General features: G+C 32.1%; 2 protein-coding genes across 18 annotated transcripts in view; both read right to left on the bottom strand.

The window, feature by feature from the left end:
• Patronin (calmodulin-regulated spectrin-associated protein patronin) overlaps positions 1-8,531 on the bottom strand; it is a 48,070-nt gene extending 39,539 nt beyond the window's left edge. For 13 of the 16 annotated variants that reach the window (XM_076414792.1, XM_076414794.1, XM_076414798.1 and 10 more), the window contains exon 1: positions 8,125-8,531. In XM_076414792.1, coding sequence (XP_076270907.1) covers positions 8,125-8,262 — 138 coding nt within the window. In that variant the 5' untranslated portion in view covers positions 8,263-8,531. Of the gene's footprint in view, positions 1-4,770; positions 5,315-8,124 lie in introns of those variants that run through there. The other 3 variants (XM_076414795.1, XM_076414801.1, XM_076414808.1) reach the window with 1 other exon arrangement.
• A 425-nt stretch (positions 8,532-8,956) lies between these two features.
• Positions 8,957-12,660, bottom strand: part of LOC143202896 (protein 60A) — a 56,281-nt gene continuing 52,577 nt past the window's right edge. For both annotated transcript variants that reach the window (XM_076414893.1, XM_076414892.1), the window contains 4 exons: positions 12,505-12,656; positions 9,606-9,776; positions 9,469-9,542; positions 8,957-9,409 (listed from right to left, as the gene is read on the bottom strand). In XM_076414893.1, the coding sequence (XP_076271008.1) occupies positions 9,149-9,409; positions 9,469-9,542; positions 9,606-9,776; positions 12,505-12,656 (658 nt within the window). In that variant the 3' untranslated portion in view covers positions 8,957-9,148. The remainder of the gene's footprint in view (positions 9,410-9,468; positions 9,543-9,605; positions 9,777-12,504; positions 12,657-12,660) is intronic.

Raw genomic sequence — 12,660 nt, 5'->3', positions numbered from 1 at the left:
TACTTTGGATATTTTAAAAATATATCGAAAAATAACAATGTATCGATATGTTTCAGCATCCCTAGTACAGCTTATTTTGATCTGTCATTAATATACCCATATAATATATTTTATCATATTTTGCAATCTATCAAAAGTTTCGCAGTACCATTTATTTATACCGGCGACTTGCGGTTATCCCAAATACCTTTCCGATGCAATCAGAAATGCGACTTTGAAGCCCCTCCCCCCCTGGCTAAAAATATAAACGAACAATGCACAGGCGTCTCGACTCGACAGTCAATGGAAGTAATCGTAAACACCCGATCGCGTCCCGTAAACAGCGAAGGTAATAGGAAACGGGACGGAAGTCCCGAAGAATAAAACGCGTATATGCACATGTGTAAAAATTTATATCGGTATCCGGTTATAATTTATTTGGAGAGGAGGCTCGTTCCACTAATAGAGTATCGTATCTAATATTCGTCTTCCTTAATAACGTCCTGGCAATGATTTACGAACGAAAGTTACTGACATTGAACTACTTCTAGAAATTTTATACGACCATCGTCAATCCATAATTAAAATAGACATTCCGGTAATAATTAACGCTAACGTGTATATTTTTTGATATGTATGGTGTGAGAAACGCACTTTTTATTTTAAATTATTTTTATGACAAGAGAAAGAAGACTACAGACATCACATTGCAACCATTTCTCTGAATAAACTTGAAAGTAACTGAAAAAACCTCAACATTTATTAGTATACCCTCTAAGCATGGTCCCTCCAATAAAACAGCCAATGCACGTCATCAACATCGTCGAGCGTATTGTCAAATTCAGTTTATAAGAACGTAAAATCCCTTTTAAACTCGGAGCATTTTTCTTTCTCATTTTACTAATTGGCATTACTCTAGTAAAAAAGAGACAGAATGAAATCTGATGCGTCCGAACATGTGTATGTCGTCTATAAAATTCGATTTATGTTAGTACTGGTTGACACCGTTGTCATATGCCAATGTAAATATAATAAAACAACTCTAACCTATAAACTGTTGTGGCTGTTTAATTAATTGTAGTTTAATCCCTTCAATAAATAGAATGCATTAGAAGTACTATAATGGTAAAATAAATTATATTTTATAATGTTATTTTTGTTTCATTATTTTAATTACATTAGTATTTTGTTGTCAGAGTCAAAATAAACGAAAACTTAAGAAACGCAAGGAGAATGTACAGAATTGTTGAGATTAACACAAGAAGTAATTTCTAACTGCTTAAAAAACTCTTCAACATTATTATCAAAGAGCTTCAATTGAGTTTGGTATTCATTTTGGACCAATAACGACTTATATTCAAACTACTTCAAACTGTACTGACCACCATTCGCATATTTTCCTACTGATGTCGCAATGGTCATTTTTAAAACACCAGAACTAGTAATTATCAGTTTTGTTTGCATATACCCGATATACTTTTACAGTAATGAATGTTTTATAGGCTGCAATTTTCATCAATTAAAAACAAACCAAAAAACAGCGATAAGTAATGAGTAAAAGTGAAAAAGAGGTATTTAGAAATGTAATACGCCTTATTTTTTTAAGTTTCAGATCAATGGATTGGAATGAAAGTACTATTCTTAATAGCTAAAACATAATATGATATATTCTTGATTTAGATCTCAAACTGGTAAAAATTGAAGCTCGAATTGTTTAACCATCCACAGTATTCGCCATATCTAATCCCGAGCGACACTTATAAGAGGAAAACAAGACCAAAATAATTGGCAACGACAACGATAAATATACATGATTTTACAAAAAAAAAATTGGAAATGCTCATTCAGCATTTCTTTCTTTCTTGTCTTCATATAAGAAAACGTATTGATCCATAACCTTATATTCCTTCCAAAAAACGACTTAAATTAAAGAAAACATTCACTTAAGTAAAGTGCAATTATTCTTTGTTGAACACATTTAAGTTGTATTTTTATTAGACTTGCAAATCTATAAATAGCAAACCAAATGTTTTACATTGCGATAAAAACGCATATATAAAACTAGAACAGTCTTCTATACAAAACAAAAAATGTCTGGACTATAGAGTTATATATTCTAAATTATTAACACCTGTCAGAAAAATCATCTAAAGTTTAAATATAACCTCCAAAAGTACGAACTGATTGGTAATTATATTGATAATCAATTGAGAATAAATCTCATAATTATTTTTAAAAAACAATAAGATATTGGTTTTATCTGTCGCCCAAAGGAATTTTGGAGCATGTAAACACAATAGAAAAATGCTTAATTTTATTTTAATATGAAACGTGAGATACGCAACATGATAACATTATGAGTGACATCTCCACTGTGATAACGTTATTTACAGAAATTTATATTATGATTTTATTTTTATCCATTTAAAATACGTAATAAAATATTAATGATATTACTTCTGGATATGTGTGAAAATATCACGTTATTACACCTACTAAAAAACTATCGTTAGCTAATATTTTAAAAATATCAGAAGATAATGTGATTGCGGTTTTAAAAGAAAATTTGAAACTAATTTACTGTGGAAGAGACTTATTGATCTATGCGTTTCGTATCACCGAACAGTTTAATAAAAACGCTTTTCACTACACTACACTTAAATATGAATTTAGTAGAAGAAAATACAGACCAAGACTTTTTCTCATCTTTGCTTCTGAATATCAGTATTATATATCTTTAAATTTATCCAGAAATGTCGTCGTGTTAAGTACAAGTATTACAATATGGATTTATTAATTAAAAAAACTAATTATGCAACAACACACCAAGAATTCAAGATGACTCAGAGATTATTTTTAAAAGTGTCAAGTACTTTTCACTATCGATTAAAAGTATTGAAAATAATCATCAAGTCTTGAACACGATCCATTGAGCAGGACGTCCAAAGAGAATCAACACACTATACACTAAAACACTAGAAATCATAGCAACAAATACAGAATACGGATTTCGTATATCTTTTGATAAATGATCAACAAGTTACTGTTTAAACTACAATTTCTACCAATACTGCAAAACAAAATTCGTTATAACGCCATATATCATCAAATATTGTTCCTTATTCCAAAATATCGTTTTAATTTTTATTGGAAAAGTCATATCTAGGCCAGACTGATGATTTTTAGGTTAATATATTATATATAGTAACAAAATAAATTGGAAAACCACATAAATTAGAAAATGTACACGTTACGACATAGAGCTTTTATCACAAACACGTGTCTAACGAACATAATAGTAATAGGAGACTTTTAAACCTTTCTATCACAATTAAGAAGCATAAATCCCATAGTGTAATAAACCAAACAGCCTAGTATTTCTTTTCTGTCCTGGATTTGACGTTTAAAGGAATACCACACAAAGAACATAAATTAGAGCAATAACCAGAATGAGGTCGAATATAACACATGGATCAACAACGCCAGCTACACGCGTATTTTAGTTCAAGTTATTACTCAAAATTCAAAATATGTTAGGTATAAGAAGAATTTATATATATATATATATATATATATATATATATTTAATATAATATATATATAATAGAATATATATATATATATATATATATATATATATATATATATATATACACATATTATATTAAAAAATAAGTTGTCTATGAATTGGTCTATCCTTCTGCCCACGCCATCTATGAGCCTCGTTTACAACTCGCTCTAGTTTCCATCAAAACAGCCTATGTCTCCATAACAATATCAACCCACAGGATCATCAAAAATCAGGATAATGGAAATCGCGATTGATTTTTGTGTAACGACAGTAATTCGAAAGACGAATTGTGTAAACAGTACTCATTGAAATTCATGAGAGGCGTCGTAGCATGAACAAAAACAATAAAACGTAGGATTTTTCGATTCATGTTTGTTATCCGAGTGAAATATGTCATTCTTATAAGTCAGTGGGTGATCTCAGAGCTAATAGGCAGGGGGCGTGGCCAAAAGCAACCTTCAATTGCTAATTTTATGTATAAATTATGCCTATCAGAAATTTTAATAATATTAAATACTGGTTTGTTTTCGTAGTATTCTACGCTTGAAATAACTAATAAACAAAATGAACACAAACAAAACTAATAACAAAATCGAATGAACCGAAAATTATTCATCAGATATCAAGAAATTTTTAAAAATATTTAAATGTTTTGGCCGATTTAAAGGTTTGATGTTATATTGTTTGACCCACTATTTAATATGGGTTTCGAACTATGATTATTCACACCAATCCTACCGAAAATATCCGGTCTTAGACAGACTATTTGCTGGAATGAACATTATTGTCTATGGATGATCACAAACATCAATGAAGCAGCGTGATTTGAATGCCTGTCAACGCAGGTCTAAGGTTATCCAGTAAAATTCAGAAGCCAAGAGTAGCAGCATCAAAGTAAATACCAACCGACAATGACCCAACACGGCAGAAGTCTTTAACTATATCTGTAGAATGGATAAATAATTCGTTAGTACCAGTTATAAAATACATTTATGAGATATATAAAGATATGAAGAAGCCAAAACCAATTATAAAAAAGATCTAGATATTCTAGGCAGGCAAATTTGCCGATGTTTAAGTTTAAAGAATTAAAAGATTTAATCCAGTTCCAATGCTAAAAAATAGATTATAAAAACCCTTAAATACAAAAAAAATCAATATTACTATACTAAAAAATATAAAGATAGAACGGGTAGGTTGGTAGAAAACTATCAACTTACCGTATAAGTGACAAGAGAAACCCCAAGTCCATTGTTGTCCCCCTTGGGTAATCCAAAACTGGCCAGGGGACTCAAACTGGCCACACTTAACACCATCAAGACGCATTAGCTTTACAAAAGTTTCTTAAACGAACGGTAGTCGAAAACAATAAAATCAAAAAATTGTCTAGGTAGAAATTTTCGTAGTCATTCAAAAAAATTACATTAAAAGATATCAATAATCAATTAGATATATGAAATCTAGATTATAATAACAAAGAAACAGATAAAATTAGTTGAAAAAATACAGAAACCTTTTTTAACAAAAGTCCCTACGCCATTATTGTTCAGCCAATTTTCCCTGAGCTAATATAATTATTTATAAGTAAAACTAGACCGAAATTTCCATATTACCCGCTCATTACCCGTAACAAAGACCCGATTAATTTAATCCCCTTAATTTCGCCGCCCTAATTACTAATACGCCCGGTCAGGCCCGCTTTCATTGAAGGAAATGCATTCGAAATCGATATCGCGTGCGTGCAATTCGCGACAGAATCAAACCGAACGACGACTTCGGATACATCGCGACAATACTCAAAGTAGGCTTGGGAAAAAAAGAGGCCGAATGGTAAAAATCATGGTAGGCCATCGAAAATAGGCTCGTGTCAAGGTCGGATCTTTTCGGCACAGAGCAATTTATTTCTTGCTTGGAAATGTTAAAATAGAACTCGGTATTATACGGTTATTACATCATTCGAAATGTACGCCAAGTAGGCTCCGAAAATGTTTTTTCCCCATTTATATCAAAACAAAAACGAATCTCCAATTATTAAATATTAATCGAAATTAAATAATTTTTTTTTGATTGTTTATTTTACAAATGATGTTGACATTCTATTTTAACATAAAATTCATTAATATAAAACAGAACGCAAAACGGAAATGTATTTTCGCTAGCAGATAGATATTAAGGAATTAAAACCGTATTGTCAGCTTAATAACTATTATTAAAAAATGGAATTCATCATTTATATCTCACCAATGAAAAATAAATATAAGCAAATTCGTAATTAATATTATATTAACCTCTTGGACTAATTAAATTTAGGAAGTGAGATAAAAACTACCACAAATAATTAATTCGACGGTAAAAAACCAGTGATGCTTTCAGCTAACTGTACGGTTAGCATGAAACAAGTATACCATAAAAAGCATAACGTAGAAATTAGAAAAAGAAGCATCGGATTATTTGCAAAATTTAACGACCAAACAATATCTTACGACAATCACGGTATTGTTAGTGATACGGTTATTACACCTGAATAAGTCTGACTAAGCAATTTATCGAGTAAAGATGGAATTTGACAAAAAAATACAAGAAAAAACGACCGTTAAACGACATTTAACTAAAGATTCTGTATCTAGTATCTTGTATAATTCGTCGCTCGGACTTCAATCTTATCTTGCTGATAAATAACTATAATGATATCTTAAAATGTCTACCACTGTACCAATAAATGACAACGTGTTGGTTTGAGCACCAAATTTTCCTTGTTAGGAACTATCAAAATACGCGAATATCACTACGAATCGCCAAAAAAAAACATAAACACCGAACTGGTTCAACACAAAATTATATTTGTCACAAATGATTAAAGACAACCAACCGTGTTGGCGATTGGATAAACGCATTTGGACTCTACGGGAAAGACCAATCCGGAAAACTGTTGTTGGATATCGGCGGACTTCGAGTTGAATCTTCGTAGTACTACGCCTCGGCGCTTCACAGGCTTGGTGGGGAGCAATGATGGTCACAAAGAGTTAAAAATATGTAGGCACTTTTCCCAGGTACGGTGATTTTCAAACATGATTAAAAGCGGTGGAATCGCAAAACGAGAAGAAAAACTGTGGCGGTTACTTAAAATGAATGAGCCAAATTTTATTACGGAGTCGTTGAAGGAAACAAGACAAACAATTGCTAATAAACTTAATAATATAATGATATCGAACCCACTCTTAAGAGACAACGATAGGAAATACTACATGGGATTAAAGTGATCTGTGGGAATCAACAGGCTTTGGCTCGTAGCCATATGTAACAATGGTATACGATTTACCCCAAAAAATTATAATTTATAACTCGGGCCAGATGACACTACTAACCTAGTATGTATTATCGTCAGAAATGATTTATTTTAAAGAAAAAATTTAAACTATTTATTTAAATAAATATTATTGTATATACGTTATTTAAGTTTGATGCTAAAAATAATAAAATATTTATCAAAAAAACAATACATAATAGCACCAAAAATAGCAAAGGACATGAAATTTAAATTGTATTACTAATTTCAATATTAAACGTATTACATTAATATAGAAAACCAAATACAGCAAAAATAGCATCGAAAAATAAGTAAAACTATTAGTAATTATGATTTATAGCAAATTCAATGTACTGCCATATAGTTTATCTAAATACTCACCTGTTGCAAGTAAATAATTTAAACACATTTTCTATTATTTACATTGTTATATTATAGTTCATACATAAATAAATCAACATTATCTCGTTATATTTATTAGCAATTTCATTTAACTAAAAATCAGTATAGCTCTGTATGAAGTAAATATGCTATTAAAGCACTATAATAAATATATAACCTAATTTAACAAAAATGACATAGAGAAAATAAGTAATATTGGTTAATAGTTATGATTTATACTAAAATTCGAGACGCCAATATAGTTTATCAAGTACTGACCTTTTAAAAACAAATTGAAATTCTAATAAACAAATGAATATTATATCTAGATTCTATTGATAAAAATAACCATAACTAGATGTGTAAAAAGTAAATATATTATTGAGGTTTAGGGTATTATATTAAACATATAACCTAATTTTTAAACTATATTTTTAATATATGACATAATTATGAAAGAATGGTGAATACACTATTTTTACCTTATTGTAAAAACCTATGTAGGCGCATTTTCCTAATAAATTATTCTAGTAGTTTGAATGGGTGTTTAATTAGTGTTTTAAGTAGGTAGAAAAACCAAATGGTGTTCGGAGACAGGTACTTATAATTCGTATAACAATGAAATATATTTTGCATATCAAAAATAATCATCTATTAGCTTGATATTCTAAACAGACGAACCTTTAACCTCAATTTACTTTACATAGTTCATTGTCTTGGAATCATCTTCAGGAAATCAAACTAATTTGACAGCTGATTCATCAGAGCACAATTGTTCTATTTTTTATTTGTAACCGTTCAAAAACAAACTGTAAACGTTCGGTAGTCAAAGTGCCCAAAGTGTTCGGATAAAAACAATGACAATAATTTTATGAAGTGTATTTACCTGTTTGGTAAAGCTATCGTCAGTCTCTGAATAAGTTCTACGTTCTCCCCGGTCCATTTCATCTGGTGGATCTTCACCAGCGGTAACCTCGTTAGAGCTGTAGTTTCTCGTGAAAATCTTTGAAATTGCACTCCACATTCACGTTTAATTTGCACCAAAATACAATTCTGCCCTTCGACAATATCATTGCCCAGTCAACCTACGCAAGTTATAATGCAGTTTCGCCGCAAGCCGAACACAAAACCGGGCGTTTTTCTTGCTTCGTAATCGACCCCGGCGATGTTTTAACGCATTTCGGCACGGTTTTTTACAAAATCGCCACTTTTTTCACTCGGCTCTGACAAATTAATTCATGTCTTGTCATAAAGTCGAATCCACTCGGGCGATGCCAGCGCCGCATCCTACATCCGGCGGGTCATCGAATTATGATCGGTTGAAAAATCATTCTGTGGCGTTGTCAGGCGGGAAATACAAATTTCAACTGACGAAGAATTTCGTTAATGTCGTTAATATACCTTGAACCTCAATTTGTTTTTTCTCGAGATTTACACAATGCTAGAATTTAGACTAGATATTATAAAATGACTAGTTTTATTTAATTAATGTTCCCTCTGAAACTGTACAAAAACATTTAGAGTATTAAATGAAACAAATTTAAAAAAATATTATTACGACTTTAATTTAATATGATTACGTCATTCTATTTTAAGAACGCCAGCTACTTAATGAAAGAATTACATATGACGCTTAAAATAGCCGCCTGGCGAAAGGAGGTTAGTCTAGGCGACTGGCGCATGCGCCATTACAACAAAATATTAAAATAAAACTAATCTTTGGCTGCCTAAACAGATTATATTAGAGAAATAAAAATTAAATTACAATGTTTTAGTCTTGTATGTTATGGCCACATAAATATTTTCATAGAATATGTACACACAATCTACACCATTAAATTATATATGTATTATTTATATAACAGTCTCAAAGAATATATCAGTAGATTTGTTCTAATAGATGCATGCATCTATCGACAGCCACAGGTTTTTACTACCATCTGTTTGTATTTCTTCAGCACAACATTGTGGTCGTCCAAAAAGTACAGCACTGATATCGAAGACAATTTAGTGGGAGCGCAACATGATTTGGGATATTTTGTTGGGCTCATGAGATGTACTAATGTTTGCACTATAGCATGATTCGAAGCATTCATGTGAGCGTTAAGAGGGAAATTGCACTCGCCGTGGCAAAAATAGGCGGCATATCCTTCAGGTGCTATTATCCAGTCCTTTAAACGAAATAAACATTGTTTTTAAACCAGATTGTGCAAATACATTAAAATCGTACCTGCCATTTTAAATCTTTGAAACTGATATACAGTGTGTTTATCTTGCAGCTGCTTCTTGACTCCTGATCTATATCTACAATAATGGATGCGTTTAATATTATGAAAATATATTATTACGAGAAAATATAGAACTTACTTCTTCCATATACAGAAGTGATATCCGATTTCTTGACTCTCGTTTTAACATCCCTGGTTGTTCTTGGTTTTACGTTATTAGAGGCCTTCAGGAAAGCGACCATGAAAGGCTGAGTGGCCTCCTGCCCCCTTATCGTCACAAGACCGATGTCTTCGGGTCGTACCTCGTGAGCTAGAACGCCGAATTAAAATATATTAGCAATTGGCACAGGTGTAGCACGCTCTAACAAACACCTGGATCTCGCAGAATTTTAATTAGCTGAATTAATTAATTCAAACTGTGCAATACAACAAATAACGCTAAAGGTTAGCATATGATAATTGTATTAAAACAACATTAAGGGGGGAAATAGGTGTAGAGATTTCAAAAAATAATTTTTTTTTGTTTCGTAAATCGATAGTACAACTACTCAAATATGTACTCTCAACAATTCAAAGAAATATTCCAAATGATGACGTAGTACGCGGTGGTATTGGAAAGATTGTTTGCTATATAGAAGTATTAGCAACCCAGCAAGGATATTTACATTTTAGAATTTGTTCTAACTTTCGAGCGTTTCTTTTATACAAAAAATGTCTTCGTATCCGAAAAACGAGCATGTACCGAAGGAGCCGAAGTACTAGACATCGTAAAAGATCATTTCACAGAAATTGGTATACAAAATCGACAGCCAAATAACTGTAGTGAAAATGATAAAGAAGAAAAAGTTATAATTGTACAGTTTGGTGAATTTTTGCATTCTGGTATAAATATGGCTGAGGCCCTGGCATATTTGACGACGTGCTTATTTAATGAAGAAATTACCAGTATTTTAACCATTCTAAACGAACTTAACATTACCTTTAGTTGCAGAAAATTCAGTTATGCTCAAGAAGTTGATAATCGACGCATAATCCCACAAAATCGGAGCAGCTTTCTGGACAGTAAAGAAGCTCAAAAAGAACAACAGCAAACCGATAATAACACATATGAAGGCGATAAAGGACTGCAATGTGGTGCTGGGATAGTTGATTAATTAATAAGTTGTATAAATTAATTAATTACTGCCGTAAACTTACTCCTACTGCTACTCTAACTTTCAAACGTATTTTTCTCGAAATTAAGTTTTTCGAATTTGTATACATCCTAGCTTTTAGAGATTTTAACCAACGAAATTTTACACAATTCTTCTTTATATAACAGGTCAATTGAAAAGTCCCCAGCCTGACCCGTAGATAGCACTACTAGAATTAAATCCATATGTCTTTTAGTTAACCCTAACCCTTAAAAGATGGGTGTATAAATTTGACAGCTGTCGGATCATTAGTTTGTGAATTATAGTATTTTGAGTGAAGCAACTTTTGTTCTTGGGAAAAAAATGGATAAAAAGGAATTTCGCCTGTTGATAAAATATTGTTTTTTGAAGGGAAAAAAATACGTTTGAAGCAAAAACTTGGCTTTGCGCCGAGTTTCCGGACATTATTCCAGGAAAATCAACCATCAAGTATTGATATGCTAAGTTTAGATGTGGTGAAATGAGCACTGAAGACGGTGAACGTAGTGAACGCCCAAAAGAGGTTGTTACCGACGAAAACGTTAAAAACATCCACAAAATGATTCTAAATGTCCATAAATTAAAACTGAATGAAATAGCTATTATATATAATATATATATATAATAATATTTGGGTATGAGAAGTGGGTGCCGCGCGGGCTCACTTTTGACCAAAAACAACGACGATTTGATGATTCGGAGCAGTGTTCGAAGATGATACAGCGTAATAAACCCGAGTTTTTGCATCGATATGTGACATGAAACATGGCTCCATCATTTCACTCCGAAGTCCAATCGACAGTCATCCGAGTGGACAGCTTACGATGAATCCGCTCCAAAGCGTGGGAAAACCCAACAGTCGGCTGGCAAGGTTATGGCGTCTGTATTTTGGGATGCCCATGAAATTATTTTCATTGACTACCTTGAAAAAGGAAGGACTATCAACAGCGAATATTACATAGAGTCATTGGACCATTTGAAGGAGGAAATTGCCGAAAATCGGCCGCATTTGAAGAAAAAGAAAGTGCTGCTTCACCAAGACAATTCACCGTGTAACAAGTCAGTGAAAACGTTGGCAAAAATCATGGATTGGGCTTCGAATTGGTTCCTCATCCGCCGTATTCTCCAGATCTGACCCCCAGCGACTATTTCCTGTTCTCAGATCTCAAAAGAATACTCGCTGAGAAGAAATTTTTGTCGAATGAAGAGATGATCGCCGAAACTGAGGCCTATTTTGAAACAAAGGACAAATCGTACTACAAAAATGGTTATAGAAAAGTTGGAGGGTTGCGTGTATCACTCTTGAAGGGAATTATGTTGATTAAAAAAACTAGTTTTGCCAAAAAAATGTGTTTTACTATGGTAGGCCGGGGACTTTTCAATTGACTTGTTATACATAAATTCTCTGTGAACTAGAAACTAAGAAAAATCTTCGTTTTAACTATTATTTATTGCATGTAAATGTAAAAAAAAGGTAAAATATCGTAATTGATTTCCACATTCCGATAAAAATATTAATCTCCTTAATTTTAATGTTAGTTCACGTAAAAGAACAGTTAAATAAACTAATACCTATGAAAAGTTTGTTTCAGATGAAAATTGTACAGAAAATCTCATAATGTACACAAAATACTTACCTGGATGAAGATTCAGAATGTGGGGAGACGATATCTTCATGCGATTAAAAGAATTTTTTAAAATTTGTTTACAAACTCTTAAATACTTATACAATATATTCTCAAAATTGTTAATTTGTTCTTAATTGATTAAAACATTATTAAATTGATCCGTAACTCGCCGTCTTACACCTATTTCCCCGCGCAATGGTTATATTAAATAAATTTTTTTTTATAGAAGTAAACTTACATTTATCTGTTGGATGCACGGACAGGTAAATGCCCTTGTTCGAAGTTGGAAACGCTACCCAGGTCGATAGACATTTGGTAACATTCAGTCCCAGCCAGCCGGAAAATTGGAAATTGGTATTGATTTCGGATATATAATCCAACTCGTTTTCCCTGC

The sequence above is a fragment of the Rhynchophorus ferrugineus genome, unplaced genomic scaffold, assembly GCF_030347505.1.
Source record: "Rhynchophorus ferrugineus isolate W39M unplaced genomic scaffold, kcgeb_rfMv2 rfM9, whole genome shotgun sequence".
Classification (NCBI taxonomy): domain Eukaryota; kingdom Metazoa; phylum Arthropoda; class Insecta; order Coleoptera; family Curculionidae; genus Rhynchophorus; species Rhynchophorus ferrugineus.
This window is presented reverse-complemented; position numbering and strand designations above follow the sequence as displayed.